The sequence below is a fragment of the Rana temporaria genome, chromosome 2 (assembly GCF_905171775.1).
Source record: "Rana temporaria chromosome 2, aRanTem1.1, whole genome shotgun sequence".
NCBI lineage: Eukaryota > Metazoa > Chordata > Amphibia > Anura > Ranidae > Rana > Rana temporaria.
Window position 1 is genome coordinate 393498262 of NC_053490.1, and position 24040 is coordinate 393522301.

Sequence of the window (24040 nt, forward strand, 5' to 3'; positions counted from 1 at the left end):
GCAAACATCTCCTGATATTGCGCTTACATATACTTGCAGATCCTATTTTCAACGGAGGAACTCGACGGGCGAAACACATCATTTTCCTCGTCGAGTTCCTTGTTAGGCTGTCGAGGAACTCGACAAGGCAAGTTTCTCCATTCCCGTCGAGGAAATAGAGAACTTGCTCTCTTTTTGGCTCGTCGAGTTTCTCGACATTTTCCTCGACGAAAATGTACACACGACCGGTTTCCTCGGCAAAAAAATTTCTCCCAGCAAGTTTCTTGCTGGTTTTTGCCGAGAAACTCGGTCGTGTGTGATTTATCAAAGATTTCAAAGACCAGAAAGCCTAGTAAAACAAGAGAAGAAATTAATCATTCTAGTTGTCTTTTTTTATGTGACCAACAGTTTTAGAAGCTGGGCAGATCTTTAGTGAAAGTTAGACTATGTCCAATTTTTTTTTTTATCATATTCATCCCCCATGCACTCTAGTAAAACCTGTCACTTTACCCAATGACATCATAACAGTGGACACTGAAGTCTGCGGATCACCGATGTCAGGAGGTAGGATCTAATGCCGCGTACACACGATCGGTTTGTCTGATGAAAACGGTACGTTTTCATCAGACTAACCGATCGTGTGTGGGCCCCATCGGTTTACTAGGAACTTGTTTTAAAATTATCTGATGGTTAAAAAAAACGATAGAAAAAAACGATCGTCTGTGGGGAAATCCATCGGTTAAAAATCAACGCATGTTCAGAATCAAGTCGACGCATGCTCGGAAGCATTGACCTTCATTTTTCTCAGCACGTCCTTGTGTTTTACGTCACCGCATTCTGACACAATCGTTTTTTAACCAATGGTGTGTAGGCACGACTGACCATCAGTCAGCTTCATCGGATACCTGATGGAAAAATCCATCAGACCGTTTTCATCGGATGGAGCGATCGTGTGTACAAGGCATAAGAGAACAACCCGATCTATTTCCTCCAGATACAAAGCATTATTTTGGATCCCATATTGTGCAGTTATTGGCAGGTGGGTTCAAAGACAACTCATGTTATTGTGCACAGCAATGCAGGCCTACCTGGCTGCTGAGGGTGGTGATGTATCAGTAAATTAACTGCAGCACCTGCTGGGTTGTCACCCTCCTAAAGGTACACTGGAGTGCTGGTAGGATCACCAGGTACTTTTAGAAAGAAAGAAAAAATTTGGTAACTGCAATGTGGCACATATTTTATATTTAGGAATATGAGGGAAATTATTGAAGTTTGAGTATATACTATATGTATTTGAATTACACTCAACAATAAATGAATGCAGTGCCAGCGTAAATATGCGCCCAAGATACGACAGCGTTGGTCGGATGGAGCCGAAATTCAGGCGTATCTCCTTTGCAGAATCAAGTGCATAGATACGACGGCGCATCCGTGGACTTATGCGCCCCTACTCCCCGTGGTGCGGCACAGCTCAAACACCCCCAGCAAACCCCCCTACCACCTGCTGTCCTTACATTGGATGTGGGTGGGGAGAGCAGCAGTTGGAGCTGATGCGGCCATCTTCCAGCCCTGTCCTTAAGCATAGCGGGCTCTGGGAAAGCTGCTCTGGTGTCCTCTCCTGGAGCAGTAGCAGCTTCTGCGGTGCATCTGCTCTCTGCTCCTCCAATAGGATTGCCTGACATTTTGGCCAATCATGAAACGGGTTTCACGCCTGCTTCCCAATTGGCCGGAGGATCAGTGTTGCAACAACGAATATTCACTGTTGCAACACACCACCAGAATTTACTCAATTCCTGCTTTGGTGGCAACCCACATTTTTGGGTTTCACCAGGTCAAATATAGGGACTCAATCGCCATAGCATGTACACAGACAGGGGTTCTAACTCCTCACCACTCCAGACTTAAAACAGTTTTTCACTTTATATACACTTTTATTTACATGGGGGCAATTACATTTTCACATATAGTATATGATTGCACACCAAGGGCCAGATCCTCGTAGCGTGGCGCATTGTTGCGGCCGGCGTAGCGTATCTCTGATACACTACGCCGCCGTAACTTACAGCGTATTTTCCTTATCCTCAAAGAAGTTGCGCCGTAAGTTACGGTGGCGTAGTGTAATTTTGGCGGCGTAAGGGCATGCAATTCAAATCGATGTGATGGGGGCATGTTTTATGTAAATACGTCGTGCGCCGTCCGTAAGGGTATCCCAGTGCTCATGCTCGAAATTAAACCGGAACAAGCCAATGCTTACGACGGTGACGTCATTCTACGCAAATCCCTATTCGCGAACGACTTACGCAAGCGACGTAAAAAATTCAAAATTTGACGCGGGAACGATGGCCATACTTAACATAGGATATGCCTCATATAGCAGGGGTAACTATACGCCGGAAAAAGCCGAACGCAATCGACGTAAAAAAATGCGCCGGCCGGACGTACGTTCGTGGATCGCCGTATCTAGCTAATTTGCATACTCAATGCGGAATTCCACGGAAACGCCACCTAGCGGCCAGCGGAAAAATGCACCTAAGATCCGACGGCGTACTAAGACGTACGCCTGTCAGATCGAGCCCAGATGCAGTCGTATCTTGTTTTGTAGATACAAAACAAAGATACGACGCGGGAACTTTGAAATTACGCGGCGTATCAATAGATACGCCGGCGTAATTCTTCTGTGGATCTGGCCCTTAATGTTCCCCTCCAAACAAAAAGACTGCAATGTAAAGAGACGGGGAATGGTGCACACGTTGTATGACAGTTCTATAAGACTTTTAGTTAAATAAAATGTAGATCATACTGTGTACATGACCTGGGAAGCTAAATAAAGGTTGGGCTTAGAAATATCTGTTCTTGTTTACAAGAAAGTGATTGTGTTGTGATTGAATGCAGATTTTTTTGTAGAAATGTTAAGTGGCTGCCTGGCTTCATTTCAGCACAAAGATTACTGAATTTATGCTTGCAGCGCTTGGCAGACAACACAATACTTGCAAAAAATGTAGAACTGTAGATATAAATTGCAGCAAACCCATTTCATGGCTTGCTAGCTATTGATTAAATGAAATAAATTGCAACAACCAAGCCATATTTTGATTATGTTTAATTTTCTTTTTTAAACAAAATGTAATAGGTTGTAAAGAAGAGCATCAATCGTCAAATATTCTCATCTTCTGGAATAGCAACACATTGCCAAAGTGATTAGGCTGAATCTTTGTTTTGACAACCATGTTTCGACTGCTAAGAGCAGGAGGGGTCCCATCTATTGTAAACTCCACACTTGTGCATAAGTGTTGTATAGATATTAAAGTACAGCAAAAAAAAAAAAAAAAGGATGTCCTGAGAACAACCCTTTATATATTCTACAGATAAAACATACATACTTAAAGCGGAGTTCCGGCCACAATTTCACTTTTTAAATATAAATACCCCTGTAATACACAAGCTTAATGTATTCTAGTAAAGTTAGTCTGTAAACTAAGGTCCGTTTTGTTAGGTTGTTACAGCATTTAGACACTTTATAAAATAGAAATTGACTGGGGCCATCTTAAGTGTGGGCATCATGAAGCCAGACTGTATGACTTCCTGGATTTCAGCCTTGCAAATCTTGCACATGCTCAGTGCTGCACAAGCAGTGTCAGATCAGGTTTCAGCACCTGTGCTGTCCAAGTCACATGATTCTTTGAGACTGGGGAATGCACAGACTCCTGGAAAGTTACACCCACTACATTCCCAGCAGTCTGTGCGGTGTAGGTTAGGAAGCATTAAGCACCTAGGTGCAGGAAGTGGGAAGATTAACTATTCTGCCTAGCAACAACACTTTGAAGGCATCTAAAAAATATTTTTTTTTCGTAAAGGACTAATGAATTTTTTTTAAAACTACTGATGTAATGTTATATTTATGGGTGGAACTCCACTTTAACTTTTACATGTATAGCATAAACAATGAAAATACTACCTGTAAAGATCCTCATCCTTCTTCCCTCTCCTGTACATCCATTCAGGCTCCATTCTCGATTGCTGTACTGAATTAGCGCTTGTGTGTTAAAGTATTGTGAAAGCTTTTTGTGGCCATATTTCTCTTCTGGGTCAATTATTTCTGCTCTCCTTTGACCCAGAATCAGACGGCAGCTGGCTCTGGAAGCATCCTGCCCATATTGTGGGGATCCACCTGGATGCATGATTTGCAGCTGGCTCAGTATCTTAGTGTGCCAATCAGTGGCAGCAGGTGTTTTATTTTTTTTGGGGGGTGTGGCAAACAACCCCCCCCCGGGGCTGCCGGGGAATACTAGCACAAGGCCCCTACTCCCCGTGGTGCGGCACAGCTCAAACACCCCCAGCAAACCCCCCTACCACCTGCTGTCCTTACATTGGATGTGGGTGGGGAGAGCAGCGGTTGGAGCTGATGCGGCCATCTTCCAGCCCTGTCCTTAAGCGTAGCGGGCTCTGGGAAAGCTGCTCCGGTGTCCTCTCCTGGAGCAGTGGCAGCTTCCGCGGTGCATCTGCTCTCTGCTCCTCCAATAGGATTGCCTGACATTTTGGCCAATCGTGAAACGGGTTTCACGCCTGCTTCCCAATTGGCCGGAGGATCAGTGTTGCAACAACGAATATTCACTGTTGCAACACACCAGCGACTCGAGTCCACCCTATTTTGAAGCCTATTAGAGTCTCTGATCTAATCCAGTGTTTAAAAAAAAAACCTGGCCACTGTAATTCATGCCCTGAAAGGGGCCGGACACAAGAATAGGGAGTGGCCGCAGCGGCCGTGGATAGATTCATGCTATGCATGAATCTATCCACTACATAAAGGGGGAGGCAAGTAGAGAGGGGGCGGCGCCCCTAATGGACAGGCTGCCACTAGTACCAATGAGAGCCAGAGCCACCTGCTCCAACCCTCTCCCCAGCCTGGCTCTCCAGTAATCACTGGATGGGCAGAGCACAGAGCGGTGATGGACAGTTAGTGCTCTCCGCTCGGAGCGGGCCAAGAACTGAGCGATCGGTGGTCATATGATTGCTCAGTTCTCAGGTTCAGAGCCAGTGGGGAACAGCTGCAACATCAGACCAATACTGTTGAGTGAGGCTGCATTCACAGTGTATCGTTTTCAGGTGTTTTTTTTGGGCATTTTTCTGGGATTTTTGTACAGGTCGAAAGATCACCAATGTAAAAAGCAGAAACACTTCTTTAATCTGCCTAAAAAGAAGCATGTGAATGGGCCCTGAAGGTAAGTATGTATGTTTATTTTTTCATAACCCCTACATCACCTTTAATTACTTTAAATGGGTTGCCTAACGCATCAAGAAAAGGGTCAGTCAGCTTTTTTGCCAGTGGAATTCTGTGCTCCATGTACAATGGGATGGTGCATTGAGGTGCCTTTCAAAATTAATGGCACCGCATATGTGTGTAAACACAACACAGGAGTGTGAACAGGCCCTTAAAGCGTCTGTTATCCCAATACTTCTTATTCCTGATATGTGGCTGCTGTACCGTGTACCTGTATGAGAAAATATCCTGTTCTCTTTATATTGCTGCTTTTGTATGAAATCCCTGATGTTCCCGCTATTCCCCTTGCTTTACTATTAAAAACTGACCTCACTAAACAAGAGAACACACCATGGTCAGTTCTCTAGCTATGCTGGGAACTCAGTATGCTCTCCTCCAATGGTTAGACTTTTCCTGACACGCCCCCACTGCACAGTCATTTACCCTGACAAGCTCAGTGTTATGCTGCTTCTCTTCCCCCCAGCTATTTTGCAGCTAAGAACAGGGGGAATGTGGTCACTTATAAAAAAGAGAAAGACGTTTTTAATTTATTTTTGCATTTAATTTCTGTGAGCTTCAAGACATATTTTTCTATTTTTCTGTGAGCATCAAGCCCTTTTTATAAATAATACAATCATATTTTTTTGTAAATATCGGGCCAGGTTTTATATGGCTTGTTTAATTATTCTTTAGTGCAACTAAAAAAGTTTTGACTCTATGGTGCACATTTAATTGTAAAGGTCTTCTGGGTATAGAATGCCCAATGCCCATTTAGTCACTTTTTTATTTTCTGTTCTCTTATAAAAATAATAAAAAAATAAAATTTCAGTTTTTTTCACTATATGGCATACACCTAAAAAACTGGTAGTTTCTGGTGGGGATGGTGACCATACGGATGCCCAGGGCACCACTAGGTGGGGTAGGAGGGCGAAAATTATTAGCTGGCCCTGCTCCATGTACTAGCGCATATAAGGTCCGCTAATAATTGTGGCAATTAAACACCAATTTTTGCCAGGTCTTTGTTGTGGCTCAGCAGGACCTATGGGCTTCTAGCATTGGTTTCTGCCCTTGGCCATCCCTGAAGAAGCCATTTTTTGGCTAAACATGTTGAGCTGAAGTTACTGCACCTTTACTGTAAATTCATGGATGCTCTAGGAGCCAGTGCTGATGGTGTATACAGGTTAATTTTATGAGAGCAGCAAGAGGTAGGGTGACCACATTTCCAAACTACCATTCAGGGACACCCTCTCTTCTCAAAAATCAGCTTGTGCTGTAACGAATCACAGCACAGTGATTGGACACAAGAGGCAGGATTTATGATTTTTCCAATCACAAGCAGGGGGCGGGATTGTGTTCCTCCAGGCATTTCCAGCCAGGACAAGTACAGTCAGTAAGTAAAGTGGTGATGTGGCGGCCTTTTTTGGTGGCATCAGATTGGCCTGGGGAGTGGCTGTGTCAGGTTCATTCCGGGACACTGTATTGTCCTTGAATGAATGTGCCCGGGACAGACCTGAAAAATGCGGGACTGTCCCGAACAATCCGGGACACGTGGTCACCCTAGCAAGAGGGGGAGGGGCGGCTCACACACACACAGACAGAGCGGGGAGGGGGGAGGACGACACAGGAGCAGAAAGTAGAGCAGATAGCAGGCTGCTGATGACAGAGGCAAGTAAACTGACCACGATGTCTAGTCTCAGCAGCCATGATACATCGTGGTCAGTTTACAGAGGGGTGGGGAGAAACTGGCAGGATCAGCCAGGTTTTTAGGTGTTACAGGGGGCCAAATGACACAGGACAAGCCCTGTGTCATACAACATGCTTTAAAGGAGCAGGATCAATTTTTAGGGGGGTTAACAAATGCTTTAACCACTACCCGACGGCCGTACAACTTTATACGGCCGCGGGGTGGTTCTCAATCTCTAACAGGCCGTAAAAACACGGCCTGCGCGCGCATCCAGCGGTGCGGGCGCGCGCATCCGACAGCGGCGCGCGCGTGCTCGCCGCATTGCTGAGATACCGATGCGAGTGCCTGGCGGCCGCGATGTCCGCCAGAGACTCGCGATCGACCGGCTACAGGGACAAGACGTGGAGCTCTGTGTGTAAACACAGAGATCCATGTCCTGTCAGGGGAGAGAGGAGACCGATCTGTGTCCCTTGTACATAGGGACATAGATTGGTCACCTCCCCCAGTCACCCCCCTCCACCTACAGTTAGAACACAATTTAGGGTACACATTTAACCCCTTCCTCACCCCCTAGTGTTAACCCCTTCAATGCCAGTCACATTTATACAGTAATTAGTGCATATTTATAGCACTGATCGCTGTATAAATGTGAATGGCGCCAAAAATGTGTCAAAAGTGTCCGATGTGTCCGCCATAACGTCGCAGTCACGAAAAAAAATGCTGATCGCCGCCATTAGTAGTAAAAAAAAATAATAAAAAAAAATAATAATTAATTCCCCTATTTTGTAAGCGCAATAACTTTTGCGCAAACCAGACGCTTCTTGCGATTTTTTTTATTTTTTTTTCCCAAAAATATGTAGAAGAATACGTATCGCCTAGACTGAGAAAAAAAATGTTTTTTTTTTTAAATTGGGCTATTTATTACAGCAACAAGTAAAAAATATTGTTTTTTTTTCAAAATTGTCACTCTATTTTGTTTATAGCGCAAAAAAATAAAAACCGCAGAGGCGATCAAATACCACCAAAAGAAAGCTCTATTTGTGGGGAAAAAAGGACGTCAATTTTGTTTGGGAGCCACGTCGCACGACCGCGCAATTGTCAGTTAAAATGAAGCAGTGCCACAAGCTGAAATTTCACCTGGTCAGGAAGGGGTATATGTGCCCAGTAAGGAAGTGGTTAACAACACTTTTCTGGTGGTAGGTGGCTTTAAAATAACCTTTGTGGTGACAATGATGTCACTGCTCTGCTTTTCCAGTCAGAGAATGGCTTGCATTCACTGAGAAAATGTGAAGTGTTCCTTGAATGGCACCCATGCCGTGGGAGCATTCTCCTGTGCTCACAGATCACTGCAGTAGCGATGCCTACTACAGTAATTTTTGGCTTCCATATGGATTGACCAGTTATGGCACATACCAACATATATTGGTCCATACTGGACCAATGTAACAATGCAAAAAAAAAACTAACTTCAGCTTTAAAATGACTAGCACATACTGAATGCACCACCCTTATAATGGCAGCTGGCTCAAAGGAAACTTCACAAATATTTTGTGGATATGCTGTGCGATTCTGCCATTTCAAGGGACACAGATGATTAATACCGAAGGTAATGAATGTCATGTATTTTATTTATTTTTTTTGTTCTGGGTTTAATGATACTCTAAAAGCTCAGGAAATGTAAACTGATCCATCTGTGGCTGCAAAGATAAAGGAGACAGAAAAGATCAATCCAGTTTGGCAATATTTTAATCATTTAAGCAATGATTTGTTCATCTGTTACCAATCACTGTATTTCCTTGGATGATTACTATGTAAAATTAATCCAGATGATTACAGAGAAAAAAACATCTAATAAACTATTGTGTGGGATAACACACTGGAGAAAAACAATGCTCTATTTAAATATTAGAGTTTGACTATACATATATGTGTATTTACATGTACACCTAATACTAAATACACATTCATACTGTAAATCAGGGCTCAAAATTTCAAGTCTTGAGCTACTAGCCAGGCCTCAAGGGTTACTCGCTGCCAGTTGCCCCACCCAACCCCTATCCTGCCCACCCCTAATTCCGCCCCTAAGCACGCCCTCATAACAGTGGCGTAACTAGAACCTTCAGGGCCCCGATGCAAGAAACCATGAAGGGCCCCCCTGACCCCCTGGACAGGGTTCTTTTCTCCGAGCTCAGTGGCGGAACAACAGGACTCGGTCGCTAGTGGGTGGCTGCATATAAAGGAACCAATTCAGTGGCTGCAGGAGGAAAATTGAGAGATTGGTTCCTCTATGCCAGTGTTTCTCAATATTTTTCCAGCCAGGGCACCCTTGAAGTATACTCTTAGGTCAGTGAAGGTGAACCTTGGCAACCCAGATGTTTTGAAACTACATTTCCCATGATGCTCAACTACACTGCAGAGTGCATGAGCATCATGGGAAATGTAGTTCCAAAATATCTGGGGTGCCAAGGTTCACCATCACTGCCCTAGGTGAATGGGGCTGCACTGCAACCACCCTGCAACTGTGTGCATTGCAGCTTAGTGATGATGCATTTAAGGGGTTAAAACAGCAGTACAGGCCTAGGTGTAATCAAATGGTCCACATAGCAGCAAATGGTTAAAACCCAAAAGTAATCTAAATTCAAGTGAGAGTCAAAGCAGCCAGATGCTGTCAGTACCAATGCAAAAGCATATGGTAGTCAGGAGTCATGCCAGAGGTTGTTTCCAAGGTGGGTGTTATGTGCAGAAGAGGAGTGCGGAGTTTCCAAATACTGTACCAGAATGCTGGCAACAAATAATAGTTGAGCATGAGAAGGCCTGGTGCAAAGTATGTGTAGTATGTGTAGATGTGTAGATTATTTGCTATTTGCATTTTAGGTATTTGTTTCTACTGTTAAGTTGACCTGACTGATCTCTTTTTTTATATATATACTGGTTACCTTTGTGAGGCAGTGTTGAAAAGATAATTCATTTTTATCAGTCATGAAATCTGTGTTGGTAGAATAGAACTAGAATGACAGCTTTAAAATGTCTTCTAATGCCTTGTACACACGATCGGAATTTCCGATGAAAAAAGTCATCGGATATTCCGATCGTGTGTAGCCCCATCTGAGTTTTTTCATTGGATATTCAGATGAATTTCATCAGAGTTTAGATATAGAAAATGTTCTATTTTACTTTGATGGAATTCCGTCGGAATTCCGATGTGATTTGGCCGGGCAAAAGCCTGATCGTGTGTACAAGGAATAACACCTTCCCCTGTCTTTTCACCCTCTCTGCTTACTAAGTGATTAGAAGACAGAGCACCAGTCTCTGTATTTTTACTTCAAGGAAGGAGAACATTTTACAGCCAAGTTGTGGACATTCAAATATGTACATGTTTTTAACTAGCAATAAATGAGCTTTAAAATAAGTTCTCACTGATCTTTGTAGCTGTAGGTGCTGTGGAGCAATTAATCCTCAAAGTTCACAGCAGTAGCACTAAAGTCTTCCAGGTGGGGTCTCCATTCTCCCTTTGTTCCGGTTCACCTGCTATTCGTTTAAATCAGAGATTGGAAGGCTGCCAACTCACTGTGACCTACAGTTTGTTTAGTGTGCTGCTCAGGCTCGATCACTATGGGGAGTAGTGTGGGTAGTGTTGCACCACTAGAGCTCGTCCCAGCTCCTGTAGTCACTGGAAGGAAGAGCGAAAAGATCCCCGGTGCCACACATCCACATAGTCCTATGGTGCTATGAGAGAGACAATCTCAGCCTGGGCTCCCACCAGGCCACATCCCAACACATTTCACTCCGCCCCTTGGAGCTTAGGCATGGTCATTCCTATGACTAAGCTCCAAAGGGCGGAGTAAAGTGTGTTGGGGGTGTGGCCTGGTGAGAGCCCAGGCTGAGGTTGTCTCTCTCATACCACCATAGGACTATGTGGATGTGCAGAACCAGGGATCTTACCTGTCTTCCTTTCAGTGCCAACTCTCTGCTAGAAGGGGAAGAAAAAACAGCTTCTGAGAGAAACTGAAAGTGAAACTGTTTTGGTTGTAAACTTTGAAGATGTATAACTTCACAGCACCTACATCTAAAGGGGTCAGTGAGGGCTTTTTTGCAGCTTATTTACTAATCTAGGATTGGATGAGAGTCAAGATTAGCGTAGGTTTACAGCATTCTAGAACATATATGTAATCTTATAAATAATTGTATACCTTATTGTGTAAATACAACAAATTAAAAAACAGTGTGCAAACAAAACCCCAATAGCTAAAGTTCAACAAAATGTGAAAATCAATACTGTATGAATTATGAAAGATCAAAATTAAATAAGTGATATTAGCCTACTAAATAAATAGAAAGTAAAGTGAACAAATGCAACGATGTGCAAAACACCATATGATATATGGATACAAAATTGTGCAAAAAACTGCAATGTAATCATCAAAATTGTAGAATTAGTGCAAGTCCAAAAAAATATAAATAAAAATCAAATATGTAAACATTGGAAGTGATACCCCTCCTATATGTATCACAACAGATTTATAAAGTGACAATGTGCATCAACCTATCATATATATATATATATATATATATATATATATATATATATATATATATATATATATATATATATATATATATATATATATATATATATATATATATATATATATATATATATATATATATATATATATATATATATATATATATATATATATATATATATATGTAATTAAATATATAAAAATATGCAGGCAATATTGGAAAGTCCCAAAAAATATTAACCTCCCTGGTGGAATGATTCTTTCAGATGTTAGGTTCTGAAAGCGGTACCATTATTTTGCATAGAAATTTGGCGTTTTATATTGTAGGCCTGCAATTCTTAGGAATAACTCACTTAAATCTGTCCAAACAAGAGTCTAGTAGACATCCTGGGTATGATAAAGTTTGAAACACAAAATCATAAATTATAATGAATAACTATAAATAATTATAACAAATAATAATATAATAGTAATTAAAAATTATTACTTTCAGTGTTTGATGATGAATTTCCCCACAAATCACTATCCCTAAATTCTGCAAGTGATTCTAATTTATTATCGCTGTTTTTTAGCTGGTCTAAAACCACTTTTGACATACAGGGACACTTTCTGGTTGTTATGGACAATCTCCAGTTTCCAGGCAGAAAGAACAGTCTTTATTATATAAAAAAGCATGCAGGTCACTGGGCAGACCACTAGGGACAAAGAGGGTGTGTATTTATTTCATACAGTACTGTAATGTGTAACATTACAGTATACTCTATGGCCCGGATTCACGTAGATCGGCGCATCTTTAGAGCGGCGTAGCGCATCTCATATGCGCTACACCGACGTAACATAGAGAGGCAAGAACAGTATTCACAAAGCACTTGCTCCCTTTGTTGCGCCGGCGTAACGTAAATTGGCCGGCGTAAGCCCGCCTAATTCAAAGTAGGAAGGAAGTGGGCGTGATCTATTAAAATGAAGGGCCGAACGAACGGCGCATATACTCCCTAAGATACGAAGGCTCAATGCCTACGACGTGAACGTAACCTACGCCCAGCCCCATTCATGTACGACTTACGTAAATGAAGTAAAATACGACGGCTGTTCCCTGGTCCATACCCTAACATGACTTACCCCTGCTTTATGAGGCTTAACTTTACGCCGGATGTACGCCTTACGTAAATGGCGTAGATTACTGCGACGGGCGTAAGTACAATCGTGAATCGGCGTATCTCGCTCATTTACATATTCGACGCGTAAAACAATGGAAGCTCCCCTTGCGGCCAGCGTAAATATGCGCCCAAGATACGACGGCGTAGTAGACTTACGTCAGTCGGATGGAGCCAAAATTCAGGCTTATCTAGCTTTAAGAATCAGGCGCATAGATACGACGGCGCATCAGTGCACTTATGCGGCGTATAGAAAGATACGTTGGCGTAAGTGCTTTCTGAATCCGGGCCTATGTGTACTGTATTTAAATTTTTTGGAATTTGATGCCAATCTCCGCCCCCGTGCGTCGTAACGTCGCAGGGAACAGAGCTCGGCGGCACACGGCACTGTGTGAATCGAGCAAAGAGACAGCTCAATCACACAGCGGGTAGACATTGCAGGATCCAGGGGACAAGGTAAGTAATCTCTGCCTGGATACTGCGATGCAATCCCGAGTCTGGCTCGGGGATACCGCTTATGGTACTGGATTTCCACCCCGAGCCAGACTCAGGAATACCGCCAGAGTGGTTGATGATGGTAAGTGAGAGGTGAAATATTTTAATGATGTGAAGGCTAACCAAGCCACCAACAACCAGTGTTCAAACAGTACTTCCCTCGCCAATCTCACTAAATGACCTCAAAGTGGTTGTAAACCCTCGGGGACAAGTTACACCTACAGGTAAGCCTAGATTAAGACTTACCTGTAGGTGCTTGCAATATCTCCTAAACCTACACGGTCTCAGAGATATTTGCAATTTCCCCGAGCGACGCCTTCTCCTGCACATGCGCTGTCTTGAAAGGGCATGCTGTGCCGTTTCAAGCCGGAGTCATGCCGTTAAAGGTGGCTCTCGCGCGCATGCCGGGCACGGTCACGGAGCCGGAATTTTATAATAAGAGGGGTGAAGATGGACGCTCGCTGCCATGGAGGAAGACGGCGACATTGTGGGCTTTCTACTGCAGGTAAGTGTCACATAATGGGCTACTATGCGATGCATAGTAGCCCATTATGCTTTATCTTTTCAGGGAGACATAGAGGAAGTAAACCCCATCAGGGTTTACTTCCTCTTTAACAGCTGGAACTGTGAGCCTTCCAATAGCCTCTGCTATGCTCTGCTGTATTTAATCAGTCCGATGTGTATCTCGCCATGGAACACACGATGAATGAGAAGAAAAAAGAAAAAATGCTTCTCATAGCGTACCACAATTCAGACAGGCATTCATGAAACAAAATACAAAATCCACTCACATATTCCAAGTGCCCACCCGGCACTAAGGAAAACACGTTCAGCTCAGTCGGTGGTGGTGCTGTGGTTGTATCACACAACACCGGCTCCAACCACTCAAAAATGCGATACCGTTAGCATCCCTGTCTCACTCTACGCCCGTTTTGTCTTTCAACGTCTTTATGGCGTTTACTAATATACTCGGCTAAAACAGTAGTTGCAAATTATGACGTACTACATACTGCTGTCTTTTCTTTTTCATACATTTAGCTCTTAAAGGGGTTGTAAAGGATTTTTTTTGATTTTTTTTAAATAACAAACATGTTATACTTACCTCCACTGTGCAGCTCGTTTTGCACAGTGTGGCCTGATTCACGTCTTCTGGGGTCCCTCGGCGGCTGTCTCTGGTCCTCCCCGCAAGAACTCCATTCATGCGAGCTCCCTCGCATTGTGTGGAGTCCTTGCGGGCACGCTCCCGTGATACAGTGAGCGGTTATGGGCGCTCGCTGTATCACTTGGCCCCGCCCCCCCCGGTGCACCGCGTCATTGGTTGTGATTGACAGCAGCGCGAGCCAATGGCTGTGCTGCTTCAATTGACCAATGAGTGAGCCATGAAGCCCGTCCAAGATGACAGGTCATTCACGGCGCAGGACTTTCGAGGGGTCAGGTAAGTAAACGGGGGGACTGGGGAGGCTGGTATTGTTGGAAGTTTTGCCTTTACAACACCTTTAAGGGAATAAGTAGAGAACAAAACCAGTAAACACATTGCACTAACATGTCCACAAACCCTTGCTAACACTAGAACAAGCATGCCTCAAGGCTTCCTGTGAATATATCCTGAACTTTATTTGTACCATCCACATTGAGGTTGGGTACCAGCAGTAGAACACATCCTGTGTATAAAAAGTGCTCTAGTTGACATTTAGAAGCTCAGCCTAGCTCAACTATTATTATTATTAAACTTACCTTGACAGGAAACTTTCCAAAGACCTTGTTTTGTCTTCCCTCTTGCAAGTAATTCCATCTCTTTTTTGCTTCTCCATTTCTTTTATTCTTGACTGGAATGTATCAACGAGGTCGAACACCGACTTCATGGCAATGGGCACTTCATAATATTGCTGCATGAAGCACAAATAGAATATTTATGGTATATCCTTGATAGTTGCTTTTATTGTCACTGGAGACCATAAATGGGAACTTCATGCAAGGACTTGCTACATATTTTTTTAAGTTTTAATATAAATAAGTTAAACTACTGTAGCAGTAATGGTTACGTGTAGCTACTGTCCAACACAGTATGACATTACAGAGGTTCTCATTCAATAGTCAAGGCTAAATCATTTTGTATGTCATAAACACTGGGCTGATGATACAACAATTTCTAATTTAATATTTCTTGACCCTGACACATACTTTCTCTCAACTATGAAACATGTCATTGTTAGAGCTCTGCTTGATGTAAGAATATAAAAAGGATGGATATTTTTCTATTCATTCAATATGATGTTGATGTACAGAAAAAAAGTGAATTGTAGCAGATATGCAAAAGAAGAAAATCTATATTAATATAAGAGAAATGCCATCAAACCAAAAAATAAAAAAAGCTTTTTCAGGCTACCTCACTAATATGATTTCCTACTGAAATTTTACACAATTGAAATTGGGAGAAATCGACTTGAATGCATGTAAAGAAATTTATTTTTTTAGTTTTGGAGCTTAGTTTTGGAGCTCTGTCAGTACTGTAGACAGTTTGTAAGGGAAAATATAAAATTTTTAGGTTGTCACCAAAACAAAGGTGAAGGTAAATTATTCTGTTCGAAAGACATCTGTCTAAGGGGGTAATAACTTTTGCAAATTTCTTTTGACTTCATGCTGTATCCCTAGGATGGTTATTGAAAGGAGATCTCCACAATGAAATACAGACAACAAAAAATAAACCTCCACATACTGTATGTTAACCCTGTTATCCAATACAAAAAATGGTCTTAAACTTTAATAACAACATATACTATACTGTCAAAAGTATTGGGACCAGGGCTTTTTTTCAGGGGGAACTTGGGGGAACTGAGTTCCACCACCTCTGGCTCAGACCCTTTGGTGCCTACTCACCACAATCACTTGTAAACACAGAAGTCTGGTTTCTGTGTGTACAAGTCACAGCTCTGCACTCTGTGTGTAACCCCCTGAACTCTACACTCTGTATGTAATGCAGTACTGGTATTTAATGCCCCTTTAAGACCCTTCTACTGTTTGTGAAATCTGAACGGGTCGTGGTTGAGTTCCTGCACCTATTTTCGGAGAAAAAAAGCTCTGATTGGGACACCTGCCTTTACATGAACTTGGCATCCCAGTCTCATGCCCTGTACACACGATGACTTTTTGTGATGAAATAAAATGACATCTTTAAAAATGTCATTTAAAATGATCGTGTGTGGGAAAAACATTGTTTTATGTCTTCTGAAAAACGACCAAAAAAAAATTAGAACATGCTTAAATTTTTTGTCATTTTTTAAAATGTCATTTTTTGTGTCATAAAAAATGATTGTGTGTGGGCAAAAACAACGTTTTGAACCCGCACATGCCCAGAAGCAAGTTATGAGACGGGAGGTAAAACTGCCATTCATAATGGAGTAAGCACATTCATCACGCTGTAACAGACAAAAAAGCACGAATCATCTTTTACTAACAAGTAACCAGCTAAAAGCAGCCTCAAGGCGAATAGAACTTCCCCTTTAGAGTTCCGTCGCTTTGTTCATCCTTTTTCAAAAACGATGGTGTGTGGGCAACATAATTTTTAATGATGAAGTTGGAAAAAATTCATTTTTTTCATGATAAAAAATGCCATTTTTTTTCATCACAAAAAGTGATCGTGTGTATGCGGCATTAGTCTGTAGGGTTCAATATTGAGTTGGCCCTCCCTTTGCAGCTATAACAGCTTAAACTCTTTTGGGAAGGCTGTCCACAAGGTTTAGCAGTGCGTCTCTGGGAATGTTTGACCAATCTTCGTGAAGCACATTTGTGAGGTCAGGCACTGGTGTTGGGTGAGAAGGCCTGACTCGCAGTCTCTGCTCTAATTCATTTCAAAGGTGTTCTATCGGGTTGAGGTCAGGACTGTGCAGGCCAATCAAGTTCCCCCACCTCAAACTCGCTCATCCAGCCAGGTCTTTATGGACCTTGCTTTGGGCACTGGTCAAAATCATTTGGTGGAGGGGGGATTATGGTGTGGGGTTGTTTTTCAGGGGTTGGGCTTGGCCCTTTAGTTCCAATGAAAGGAACTCTAAAAGGTGTCAGCATACCAAGACATTTTGGCCAATTTCATGCTCCCAACTTTATGGGAACAGTTTGGGGATGGCCCCTTCCTGTTCCAACATGACTGTGCTCAAACAAGGTCCATAAAGACAGATCATTAAAGATATTTACAGTTTTCTATATCTTCTAGCACCTTTTCTTTTGCTTTGCTTTTAGATGTTTTAAGAAAAGTTTGGAGAATTATTATGTTATTTGTTACTTTCAATACTACTACTTTGCAGTATAATTTGTATGATTTGCTATTACTACCTTCGCCAGACTACCTCAGTACAGATTTGTCAATTCTGTTTTATATCTTTACAAAAGGTAATTGTGTCAACTGTTGGTTGTTAACTAAGTGAAGAAATTTTCAGCAAAATATACCACTAGTATTCTTGTGCTGTCAGTTTCTGCAGTGAAAATACAAAGTTAGGCTGAGCTTGAAACATTGTATGAATAAAAGCCTCATTAAGCAGCAGGAATTCTTCATCTTTAAATATTATCTGGAATCTGTCTGCTTAAATGTATGTTAATAGATCAAAATAGCTATCTGTAAGTGACTTCTATTTACTAAACCTACTGCTGGCTGTGAAGTTATTATTCACCGTGATATCTGAATCTCTGACTCTGTTTTAAATATATGGAGGGTGAAATTTCTTCTGTGTGGCTGTCTAGCTTTTAATACTGAACCATGGCATGGCTTGGCAGTCAGACATCTACCATTTTTTAGAAAGGTCAGCTATGCTAGGTCATTTAAAGGGATTGTAAAGGTTCACTTTTTAGTTTCTAAATAGGTTACTTTAAGCTTGTTGGTTCACTTACCTTTTCCTTCAATTTCACTTCTAAATGTTTTTTTTTCTTTGTTTTCTTTGTCTGAATTTCTCACTTCCTGTTCCTCCTCAGTAAGCTGTTCAGTAAGCTGTTCTAAATGACTTTCCACCGCTCAGATGATGGTGGAAAGCTTACTGAGGAGAAACAGGAAGTGAGAAATTCAAACAAAGAAAAAAAAATGTCCCAGATTCACAGAGAGCGTGCGCACATTACGCAGTCGTAGCGCAAATAATATACGCTACGCCAACGCAGGGCAGAGAGGCAAGCATGGAATTCACAAAGCCAGTGCTCCCAAAACTGCGCTGGGTTTCGTAGGCGTAACCCGGCATAGGTGGAAGTCGGCGGGAGCCATGCAAATGAGGCGTGACCCCATGCAAATGATGGGCCAAGCGCCAGACAGATACGTATCACGAACTTCGTATGCGCCAGGACGTGGACGCATCCCTCTGCGCATGCTCACAACCATGTCGAAACAACTGCCTAAACTACGCCGGATCACTGCCTACGGCGTAAACGTAACCTACGCCCAGCCAGACACACGCCAGACGTAAGCAACGTAAAATACGCCGGCTTGAGTTCCCTGGTGCAGACCTTTGCATGTCTGCTGCTGGGTTACACCTCCTTTATGGGGCTTAACTTCACGCCGGACGTTCAACTTACGCGCACATCGCGTAGCCTGCGTCGGGCGCACGTACGTTCGTGAATCGCCGTATTTCCCTCATTTGCATATTTGAATCGCAAATCAATGGGAGCGCCACATGCGTCCAGCCTAAGTTACGTCGGCGGGATGAAGCCTATTTTTAGGCGCATCTTAGTTTGTGGGTCCGGCGCACAGATACGACGGCGCACATTTGCACTTACGTCGACGTATCTTGTTCTACGTCGGCGTAAGTGCTTTGTGAATCTGGGCCTTAGACGGGAAATCGAAGGAAAAGGTAAGTGAACCAACAATGCACTAGCTTAAAGGAACCTATTTAGAAAATAAAAGACAAACCTTTACAACCCCTTTAAGTGTTCCCAGCTTGATGGGTTTGTATTATACTGTGTGCAGAAAAATAAAGAAAACGGATATGTGCCCATAAGGCTGCATTCACACCTAAGCGTTTTGTAGCCTGAAGCTATAAAACGCTAGAGGGGAAAAATACATTATTCTCAATGGAGATGGCTCGCGCGAATCGGGCTGATTTGGGCATTTTTGAACGTTTGTATTCCCATAGAAACAAATGGAAACGCACGATTCAAGCGTCTAGCGCGACAACGAGCGTTTCTACGGGCGTTTTGGCGCTTTAATCTGTTATGTGAAATAAAACATTCACCCAGGAAGAAGATAAAAAAAATCTACAAACATAGCAACAAATGATGAAAGAGATGATAATTTTTCCTATTGGCTAAACTAAAAAACCACAAAGTTCAAAAACGTCGGACAACGCTGTATGAAAACGCGCGAATACGTGTAAATACACGCGACAAAACGTGCGACCAAACGCCGGAAAAAACGACCAAAAACGATACGCTCAGGTGTGAATGCGGCCTTACTTCTTCAATCACCTAGTCATTTCTAGGTACGTTTATTTTTTAAAAGCTGCACTCCAGGCAGATATTCAAGTGATTGTAAACATAGGATTTTTTTTTTTTCCTTTTAATTACAAACATGGTAAGCTTACTTGCTCTGTGCAATGGTTTTCCACAGAGCAGCCCCATTCCTCCTCTTATTGGGTTCCCCACTGGTGCTCCCTCCTGCCCGGTACCCCCATAGCAAATCACTTGCTCTAGGGGCACTCGTGCATGCTCAGTCCCGAGCCCTGCCCTGCTCTTTGTGTCCACTGACATACAGAGCATGGCTCAGCCCATCCCTTCTTTCTTCTCACTGGCTGTGATTGACAGCAGCAGGAGCCAATGGCTCACACTACTGTCTCTCAACCAATAAGGAGAAAGAAAGCCAAGAGTGATGCTGCTCTTTTCTACATCACTTGATTGAGATTGGGCTCAGTTAAGTATAAGGGGGGGGGGGCTGAGGCGAGAGAGTGGTGAAAGGATAGAACCTGTTTTTTATTGCTGTGTTCCTGTTAGGGAGATTTACCCTCTCTAATTATCCGATCATCAGTGTCACTGTGAATGAAAGTGAGGGTAAATGTCTTTATTTTTATTCTGTATAAGCATTTTTTTTTGTATTATTATGAGTTTGATTTATATACTATATTTATATATTTCTAACAGAAAATTAAGAATCTTAGGCCTCATACACACGATAGGTTAACCAGAGGACAACGGTCTGATGGACCGTTTTCATCGGTCCAAACCGATCGTGTGTAGACCCCATTGGTTATTTAACCATAGGTTAAAAAAAACTTGCTTTAAAATTAACCTATGGATTCCTAACCGATGGGAAAAAAACGATCGTTAGTAGGCACGACCATCGGTTAAAAACCTGCGCATGCTCAGAATCAAGTCGACGCATGCTTGGAAGCATTGAACTTCGTTTTTTTCAGCACGTCGTTGTGTTTTACGTCACCGCGTTCTGACACGATCGTTTTTTTAACTGATGGTGTGTAGGCACGACGGACCATCAGTCAGCTTAATCGGTTAACCTATGACAACGGTCCTTCAGACCGTTGTCCTCTGGTTAACCTATCGTTTGTACGAGGCCTAATGCCGCGTACAGACGGTCGTTTTTGGGTGATAAAAAAAAACGACGTTTTATGTGATGAAAAAAAACGACGTTTTTGAAACTTCATTTTTAAAAACGACGTAGCATACACACCATCGGTTTTTCAAAATGCTCTAGCAAAGCGCGGTTACGTTCAGCACGTACGACGGCATTCTGTTCCATTCAAGCTCGCTTCATAACTTGCTTCTGAGCATGCGCGGGTTTTAAACGTCGTTTTGCCCACACACTATCGTTTTAAATTACACAAAAAACAACGTTTTGAAAAATGACACAAAAAATTCAAGCATGTTCGAATTTTTTTTTTGTCGTTTTTCAGAAGACATAAAACAACGTTTTCCCCACACACGGTCATTTTAAATGACGTTTTTAAAAACAACGTTTTTTTTTCATCACACACAACGACCGTCTGTACGCGGCATTATGCTTTTAAATGTCAATATCTCCTGCATGATAAATAGGTTTGCCTTTTCTGCTTTACCTTTTTTAAGTTGATTGCAAGAAGAAATTTCCAAACTACTGTGTATAGCATATTACAAGACTTTTTTTGTGATATTTATAAAGTAGTTATTTTCTGCTATACAAAGTTAGAACATATTGTCCAATGTGGGTTGGGTGGCTTGACCTTACAAATAACCAGCAATCTGGCTTTTTAACAAGAATTTCTTCTTACCTACCAATTTAATATTTTTTTTTTTTTATCTTTGCAGTCCAAGGAATTTTAAGCAGTCAAGCTTTCATTCCAGGGGTTGTATACCATCTATTACACAGTACATAATGTAGAAGTTAAATAAAGTTCTGTAATTTAGCTGCACTGTAGAATGGCTGAATTAATTCATTATTTAATCAATTAACCAATTCATCTACAGCTGAAAACAGCTTCATATTACAGTAATTATGTGTAAACTGATTTGTTTTATTGCTAGTATACTAATAGCCAAATGCTACCCATAGAATTCAAATTAAACATGTGCTTTTCTCATGCAGGAAAAAGAAACAAATTGAGTCCAATGTCCCCCTTATCACCTGCACATACGCACCTATCCTTTAGGGCTCTTTCACACGGAGAGGACCGTTTCCGGGTCCGCTCCGTGTGTCTCCGTCGGCTCAGCGGGGATCCCCGCTCAGCTGTCGGCGGATAGGGCGGTCCCCGCACACAGTGCAGGGACCGCCCTGTCTCTGCTCCGCTGTCCCCTATGGGGAACCTGATGCAGACGGACCGTCTGTCCGTCTGCATCAGTTCCGCTCTGCCGAATGTAAGAAAAATAGGGTTTCTTCCGTTCGGAAAAGCGGATCCCGACGGACGCGGATGCTAGCGGATGCTCCATCCGCTAACGGACGCGATCCCATAGGGATGTATTACAAGTCCGTTAACGGACTTGTAATAACGGATGAGCGGAACGGACATGTGAAAGGGGCCTTACTCTCTTATAAATCTGTCTGGGAGCAAAGTAAGACAGCCCTGGTTAGAATTAGACTTTGTTCACATCTATGCGGGTGTGGGGCTGTGTTTAAATTGCATGCGTTCTAACACACGCAGCAAAAATGCTGTTTGGCAGATGTCTGTTGGTGCCATTAATGTTTAATGGCACATCCATGCATTGGAAACCACGACACATTTTACGGTGTGCAGAAATCCATAGCACTGCGTGGTTTCCATTGGGCTGCAGAAAAGATTCAGGGACCTATTCCCTGCATTTCCCACAGGTACAGCAGCTGCTGTGCCCACAGAAACATGGCAACATGTGAACCTAGCTTTAGAGTCATTGTAGTTGACATTTTATATGGGGCTAAGGAATTTAGAAGCACCAGGTATTTTCTTTGATGCTGACTACTAAATGGAGGTGGTGAGGGGAGAAGTTAAAAGATTTGTAAATCATTTTTTTAATTTTTTTAAATAACAAACATGTCATACTTACCTCCACTGTGCAGCTCGTTTTGCACAGAGTGGCCCCGATCCACGTCTTCTGGGGTCCCTCGGCGGGTGTCTCTGGTCCTCCTCGCAAGAACTCCACACATTCCCTTGCTTTGTGTGGAGTCCTTGCGGGTGCGCTCCTGTGATACAGCGAGCAGCCATAACCGCTCACTGTATCACTCGGCCCCGTCCCTCGGCACGCCGCATCATTGGATAAGATTGACAGCAGCGCCAGCCAATGGCTGCGCTGCTTTCAGTCCATCTGCTCTAGCCAATCAACAGCCAGGCTAAGCAGCGAAAAGGATGTCGGGGCCGAGCGCGGGACTTTCGATGGGTCAGGTGAGTATAACGTGGGGGGGCGGTATAGTCGGAAGTTTTGCATTAAGGTGGAAAAACTTTTACCTTTACAACCCCTTTAAAGCGGGAGTTCACCAGAATTTTTTTTTTAACATTAGATTGAGGCTCATTTTGTCAAGGGGAATCGGATGTTTTTTTTAAAATCGAAGCAGTACTTACCGTTTTAGAGATAGATCTTCTCCGCCGCTTCCGGGTATGGTCTTCGGGACTGAGCGTTCCTATTTGATAGACAGGCTTCCGACAGGCTTCCGACGGTCGCATACATCGCGTCACGAGTAGCCGAAAGAAGCCGAACTTCGGTGCGGCTCTATACGGCGCCTGCGCACCGACGTTCGGGAACTTTCGGCTACTCGTGACGCGATGTATGCGACCATCGGAAGCCTGTCGGAAGCCTGTCAATCAAATAGGAACGCCCAGTCCCGCAGCCCATACCCGGAAGCAGCGGAGAAGATCTATCTCTAAAACGGTAAGTACTGCTTCGATTAAAAAAAAAACACCTGATTCCCCTTGACAAAGCGAGCCTCAATCTAATGTTAAAAATTAACTTTTTGGGTGAACCTCCACTTTAAGTATGTGCTGCTAGGGTGGCATTAAAGCAAACCTATTTTTTCCCCTACATGGGCAAAGCACAGGTTTGCCTTAAATAGGTATTACAGCCTGGGGAAAAAAAAGGCAGCAGCTACAAACACTGTAGTTGCTGACTTTTAATATATGGACACTTACCTGTCCAGGGGGCCCACAATGTCAGCACTCCAGCTGATTTTTTGGATCAGCTGTCAGGTGCTGCCGCTGCCATTCGTTGTGAAGGAAACCGGCATAACGCTGCCATTCATTATAAGGGAAGCCGAAAGGCTTCACAGCCAGTCCCCTACTGCGCATGCGTGAAGAGCATTGCGCTTTCTAATTGGCCCAGCAGCGGAGGAAAGAGGAGGGGGCCGGCGCTGTCTCCCGGAAGTGGGGAAGAGTACCTGTCAAAAACAGGTATACGTTTCCCCCTCCCCCTGAAAGGTGCCAAATTTTGGGTGGACCTCCCCTTTTAGTTGACATATTGGTTTATTTATTATAACAGTGGTGGTTTATGATAACACTCAGCCACCAATCTAAAACAGTTTATATTAAAA

At 42.9% G+C, this 24040-nt stretch overlaps 1 protein-coding gene across 1 annotated transcript in view; it reads right to left on the reverse strand.

Annotated features, from left to right (window-relative positions):
• CCDC80 (coiled-coil domain containing 80) overlaps positions 1–24040 on the reverse strand; it is a 149690-nt gene that overhangs the window by 57353 nt on the left and 68297 nt on the right. Inside the window, exon 5 of the mRNA XM_040338054.1 lies at positions 14830–14981. Within this exon, the coding sequence (XP_040193988.1) occupies positions 14830–14981 (152 nt within the window). The remainder of the gene's footprint in view (positions 1–14829; positions 14982–24040) is intronic.